Genomic DNA, 6952 nt, shown 5'->3' with positions numbered 1-6952 from the left:
GCTGGAGTGCAGTGGTGCAATCTCGGCTCACTGCAACTGTTGCCTCCTGGGTTCAAGTGATTTCCCATGCCTCAGCTGCTCAAGCAGCTGGGATTACAGATGCCTGCCATGACACCCATGCTAATTTTTAGTAGAGGCAGGGTTTCACCATGTTGGTCAGGCTGATCTTGAACTCCTGACCTCAAGTGATCCACTCACCTTAGCCTCCCAAAGTGCCGAGATTACAGGCATAAGCCATGGCACCTGGCTAAGCACAGGGATTTTTTTTTAAAACCTCCAGGTGATTCTAACATTTGAGAACCACTGATCTAAACTCTTCCAAATTTCAGATCTCAATTTTTCCAAGAGACCTTTTGACAAGTATAGGGCAAATGATTTTCTTCTCACTGAAATTTTGATTCTGCTGTAATTATAAGGGGGCACTTTTCTAGAATTAAAATGTAGATGATTGTATCAAGCCCTTCATCACAATAACAAAGAGATAGCCTTGACAGTTATATAAATGGATTTTTTAATGTTTCTTTCAAAGTACCTCATCCTAAAAATATCTTCTATAGACCACCTATCAAGATACTTGGTTAATACACAAATTATTTATATAACCTGAGTTATAGTATATGACATAATACTTCGAGGACTTTTGTAATTTTAAGATAAATTCTTTTTAATACTTTAAAAATAACTGTACTAAGTTACTGTTTAGCTTACATATACACTAAGAATTAACTTACTTTTGATTTACAAGAAAGAAAACTAAGGCAAAAAGGAAGTTTTTAGTAATTAGTTTTCAGGTTGAAGTCTGCCCTTTAACATTCTGACAAGCCTATCCCACCGTCTTGCTGGTTGGTTCCCTCAGCAGATCTCCACTCAGCCTTGCTACTTGCAGTTCTTGACCAGCTCATGTCTGTGCTTCTCCTTTGGGAAAATATTCCCGTGTACTCCAACGTCCAATAAGACTTAGAGCTTTACCCTTCGATAGCCACTTTCTAGAAAGAATCCAGTGTATTCTAATCAGCTCTTCAATTGTCTGTTTCTCACAGAGTATGCACTTTAAGGTTGAGGGCCTGGGTCTTACTCAACTTTGTAACATCTGCTCCAGTGTCAGGCTCTAAAGCACCCAGTATTGATGAAGCTAGTGCAGTGATCCTGGAGAGGGCAGGACCTGCAGGCTGCAGTGACTATCATGGCCAGAAGAGGACAGTAGAGGAGTGCTGACCTGATGTAAGGGCTTCTCCAGAAGTCCTGTGGCAGAACCAACTCAACAGGGAACCTTCAAAGGCCGGGAGATTACAGGTGGCTCAGAGATGGGCAAGGAATTCAAGGAGACAAACTTTACCATTACCTCCCCAGAAGGGTGGTGGGTTTCAAGGATCTGATGAGTGCCTAATATGGGTTTAGTGTTTTATAACTCCTGTTAGCTATCAGTGATATTTCACAACTGTGGAGACTGAGGAGTGGAGGTTAAATAACATGTCAGAAGCAGCGCTTTGAAGGTACGGTGGCTCACACCTATAATCCCAGCACTTTGAGAGGCTGAGGCAGGAGGATTGCTTGAGCTGAGAAGCTCAAGACCAGCCTGGGCAACATGGCATAACCTCGTCTTTACAAAAAAAAAAAAATACACACGCGCGCGCGCACACACACACACACACACACACACACACACAGTAGCCAGGCACAGTGGCATGTGCCTGTAGTCCCTGCTACTTGGGAGGCTGAGGTGACAGGATTGCTTGAGCCTGGGAAGCAGAGGTTGCAGTCCAGCCTGGGCAACAGGGTGAAAGACCCTGTCTCAAAAAAATAAAAGCAAGTAATGGTGGCTGCTATGGTCTGAGCGTTTGTGTCTCCTCCAAAATTCCTATGTTGAAACCTAATTTCCCATGTGTATTAGAAGGTGTGGCCTTTGGGAGGTGGTTAGGTCTTGGAGTTTATGCCCTTATCAAAGAGGCCCCAAAGAGCTGCCTTACCCCTTACATTATTTGAGGACACAGTGAGGAAGCACCATTCTATGAACAAGGAGGTGGGCCCTCAGCAGAAGCCAAATACGCCAGTGCCTTGATCTTGGACTTCCCAGCCTCCAGAACTGTGAGAAATAAATTTGTGTTCTTTATAAACTACCCAGTGTACAGAATGTTATAGTAGCCCAAGTAAACTAAGACAGTGGCTGGATCCATTGCTATAACAAGCTCTGCATAAACAGCCTCTGCTTATTCTCATTTGGGTGGTCTTTACTTATTTGTACACTGCTAGTCTCTACTTGTCATAGATTATCTATAATACAGTCCTCAAAATATATGAAAAAGGAAATATGATATTAGTAATTCAGTGAAACTTTTCTCAAGCATCTATTTAAATTTGTTGCAACACAAAGATTCCATCAGGTTTCAGATAAAAACGGAAGATTGACTCACATGAAGACAGTGCACTTGACTGTCTTATCACTATTCCTTTTTTATTTTGACTTAATCTTACCACTATCCCTCTTTTTACTTTTAAGACAGGGTCTCACTCTGTCATCCAGGCTGGAGCACAGTGGCACAATAATGGCTCACTGCTGCCTCAACCTCCCAGGCTCAAGCAATTCTCTCACCTCAGCCTTCCAAGTAGCTGAGACAGAGGCGCTACCATACCCAGCTAACTTTAAAATTATTTTTGTAGAAACAGGGTCTCATCATGTTGCCCAAGCTGGTCTCGAACACCTAGACTCAAGCAATCCTCCTGCCTCAGCCTCCCAAAGTGCTAGGATTATAAGCATGAGTCACTGCACCCAGATCTTTTTACTTTTATCCCATTTTATTTCTACATCCTACTTTTAAAATTGCTTATCTAGTGATTATGCTCTTTAAAACTAAGCCTTAATAACCATGAATAGATCTGTACACTTGCCAGATGATAGCATTTTTGTTTTATCATTTCATCTCTCTTCTAGACTCTGTTCTCTTTCCTTCTCCCCAGCTCCATCTATCCCCACCATCCTATCTTCCCAGATGATTCTACCATTGGGACCTCTAGGCAGTCACCTGTGCAAGGACTCACCTTCATTTCTCACCACAGCCCTAATCTGGACAGAGTTTTGTGGTTGTGTCTAACATGACAATATTGTGGGGACTGAGGATGAAGCTGATATGCCTCTGGAGAGACTGGACTGCTTGCTCATGAGGCAAGCATGTTAGACATGAGGTGTAAACATCTCAGAAGCCCTCAAAGCCATCATTAGATTTTTTCCAAGAAGGTAACAGTTGCTATTTTTAATGCTAAACTCAGCTCAGGAAGAAAAGGTAAAATTATATTCAACTTCTGTTTAAGAAGACCAACAAATGTATAAACAAGTTTAAAAAGACCTCTCTGAAAAATGTTTAAGATAAACATTTTATTAAAATTATAAAGAGGATTCAGTTGTCTAGAAAATTCTCTTAGGCTGGGCTCAGTGGCTCATGCCTGTAATCCCAGCACTTTGGGAAGCTGAGATGGGTGGATCATGAGGTCAGGAGATTGAGACCATCCTGGCTAACATGGTAAAAAAAAATACAAAAATTAGCTGGGCGTGGTGCTGAGTGCCTGTAATCCCAGCTATTTGGGAGGCTGAGGCAGGAGGATCACTTGAACCAGAGGTTGACAGATGAAAATATCTGTCAGAGGTTACAGTGAGCCGAGATTGCGTCACTGTACTCCAGCCGGGCCACAGAGTGAGATGCTGTCTCAAAAAAAAAAAAAAAAAAAGAAAATTATCTTAGGTGAAAGGCAGAATTGGCTAACACTGCAACAGTGTATTCAACCCACAAGTAAGTATCAATGTTCAACTGAATGTTTGTGGCATAATTGGGGATAACTAAGTTACTTAGGTGACACTTTTTTTCTTCTTTTGATGTTACCAGCTACATAGTAAAATATTAGCAAGTCCCATGTTACCAAAGTTCTAAGCTGTTGCTTACTAAGAAGGTTCATTGGTGATTCCTGCTTCACAAGAGAATGCAGTTCTTCAAGACTTCCTTTTAGCCATGTACTGATATGCTCCATGTTTTCATCTCTTTCACACAGTTTGTGTGTTAGATTTTTTATGTCTTGCAAGGTCTCTTCACCATTGTCCACCAAGATCTAAAGAAACAGCATTTTAGGGTATGTCAACATAAATTGCAACAGCATAAATAAATACACATTCTGTCTAAGTGGATCATGCCCAGAATGAAAATATTATATATGAAAAACTGGTATCCATCATAAAAAATAAGTGCATGTATACACAGCCAATTCACAAAGTTCTGTAAGTGATCTTGGGAAAATGGATTATCAAATGAGAAGAATAATGGAATGCTCACTGAATTCAAATTTTTAAGTGGATAATGGTAGCCATGGTGATGGCAGCATAAAAAGCTAGTTTCCCCCTCAGAGAAGCACAGAGCTGCAGAGAAGATTCACCCTGACAGAAGGAACTTTGGAATTGGGCAGGATGTGGGTTGTAAATTCCCATACGTTCATAAACTATTTGGTCTTGGGCAAGTTATGTAAACCCTCTGAGCCTCAGCAGCTCCATCTGAAAAAGGCATTTTAACACTTTCCTAATCCAGTGTTTTAATACTTAAATGGAGGATTATATGTAAACTTTAAATACTTAGAAAGTGGCAGAGCCAGGATTTTAACCCCAGCCTATCTGACACTGAAGTGGGGAGGGTGCAGATGTTGCACTGGTAAAAATGAAGAGGTAAGGAGTCCAGAACTGACAACTTTGTCCTAAACAAAATGTGTTCATTTAGGTCATGCAAAGTCTTTCCCACCTTAACTGAATGGTAGGAAGACAGTTTCCCAAAAAATTAAGATTTCATAGTGACATTTGGTTAAAAAAATTTTAAAAAGGACACATTTTAGGAAGTGGTGGTCACAGTAGCATCTAGGACTTCAGGGGAGTGACAGAGCTAGTGTGACTTTCCACCTTGATGTGTGTGCATGCAGGTGCACACAGACACAAAAGCACACACACTTATTAGGTAGGTAAACACTTTTGGAAATACAGTTATTTATATGGAGGCAACACACACACACACAAAACTCACCTTAACTGTGGCCTGAAATTCAGCCCACAAATTCTCATATTGTGCTAAAATAAAGATTTAAAAAATACAATGGTTACTGATACAATTTGAACATTTTAATAAAAGTCATGTTTTTTTTTTCCAAAAATTATTTAACTAAAAATGTCTACTTCCAAAATGACAGGATAACTGTATTGGATTTGCCCTCCCACTACAAACAAGTAGAGGAAAGAAGAAAAACATATGAAAGAAATGTTTTCAGATGTTAAAGAATGGGCAGCCCAGGACCTTGACACCAGGAAGAAGTGAAACAAAGGAGGTGAGTCCTGTGATCACCCAGCTTTCCACTGGGGGGTACTTTCCAGACCACAGCACAAGCACAGCAGGGTGGTCTTAACACAGACACAAAAAGATTAGCAAATTGAATCTAGCAATAGACAAGAACAATAAAAGCTTTTGGACAAGTGGGCTTTATGCTAAGAATGAGAGAATTCAAGTTCAATCAGTGCAACTTACCACATGAACAGCATAAAGGAGTAACACTAGCTGAGTATCTCAGTGGATGTCTGAGCAGCTGAGGCTAGTCACCCAGGCACTCTGTGCCTATATGACTGACCATTCCCCCTGCCCATAAGTACCTTGAACAGCCAATCCTGGGTGAACCTCCCTGGCTGGCAACACTGCATGTGGGGCCACACAATGTTGCTGGGGAAATTAAGGGCATCTCTGAGAAGGTTGCACGGGGTTTCCTCAAGACTTTGCCCTCTGTGCCTTTTCCCTTTGCTGATTTTACTCTGTATCTTTCCATAAGTATAACAATTTTCAATTCCTGTGAATCATTTTAGCTAATCATTAAGCCTAAGAGTAGTCCTGGGACATCTGATACTACACTAAAGCTGCACATTTTTTTTGAAATAAAGACCTAAATAAATGGAGATATATATACTATATTCTTGGATTACATAACACAATTTTATTAAAATGTCAATTCTTCTAACATTGACTTATAGATTCAACACAAACACAGTTAAGATTCCAGCAGGTGTGTGTGTCTGTGTGTGTGTGTGTGTATGTGTCTGTGTATATACAGATTAATTAGGTGATTCTAAAATGTATATGGAAATCAAAGAATTTAGAATAGTGAAAATAATTTTAAAAAAGAAGCATACAGGTGAAGAATTCTATTACCTGATGTCCAGACTGCATATGAAGCTATAATAATTAAGACAGTGTGGTATTGGTATAAAGTTTGGCATTTAGATTAAAGGAACAAACCCATAAAATTGATTTTTGAAAGGCTGCTAGAATACAATGGCAAAAGCATGGTCTTTTCAAAAATAGTACTGGAACAACTGAATGTACGTAAGACAAAACAATGAAATTCAAGCCTTGCCTCACATCATATGAAAAAGTTCACTTAAAATGAATTAGAGATCTAGACATAAACACTAAAACTAAAAAAAAAAAAAAAAAAATATACAGGAAAATCTTCAAGAGCTTGGCGTAGGCAAAAATGTTTTAGGCAGGAAACAAAAAGTACTAAACTTAAAAGACAAAATAGATAGATGGGTTTTATTCAAATGAAAACTGTTTACTCTTTCTGAGACACCATGAAGAAAACAAAAAGTCAAGCTTCAGACTGAAAAAGGACTCATTTCCAGAAAATATTAAGATTTTAACTTGATAATAATAAACAACACAAAGCAATGAGATAAAGATGTGGACAGACATGTGACAGATTGTATTTTCCAAAGATAGCCCCACAATATATCCCATTCTTTTTTTACCCCCGACACGATGCTGATACTCCTTTCATTGAGCAGTGGTGGCTATGACCCCTCCACTTGCACCTGAGTGACTGCCTCAACCATTAGCATGTTGTGGAAGTAACACTGACTTCTGAGGCTAGGTCATAAGACACCATG

General features: G+C 39.7%; 1 protein-coding gene across 1 annotated transcript in view; it reads right to left on the bottom strand.

Moving 5' to 3' along the window:
- CCDC175 (coiled-coil domain containing 175) overlaps positions 1 to 6952 on the bottom strand; it is a 64691-nt gene that overhangs the window by 2366 nt on the left and 55373 nt on the right. Inside the window, exons 18-19 of the mRNA XM_032246140.1 lie at positions 5049 to 5092; positions 3933 to 4095 (exon numbers count right to left, since the gene is read on the bottom strand). Of these exons, the coding sequence (XP_032102031.1) occupies positions 3933 to 4095; positions 5049 to 5092 (207 nt within the window). The remainder of the gene's footprint in view (positions 1 to 3932; positions 4096 to 5048; positions 5093 to 6952) is intronic.

Source organism: Sapajus apella, unplaced genomic scaffold (assembly GCF_009761245.1).
Source record: "Sapajus apella isolate SASKATOON/1434 unplaced genomic scaffold, GSC_monkey_1.0 scaffold59, whole genome shotgun sequence".
Taxonomy (NCBI): Eukaryota; Metazoa; Chordata; class Mammalia; order Primates; family Cebidae; genus Sapajus; species Sapajus apella.
This window is presented reverse-complemented; position numbering and strand designations above follow the sequence as displayed.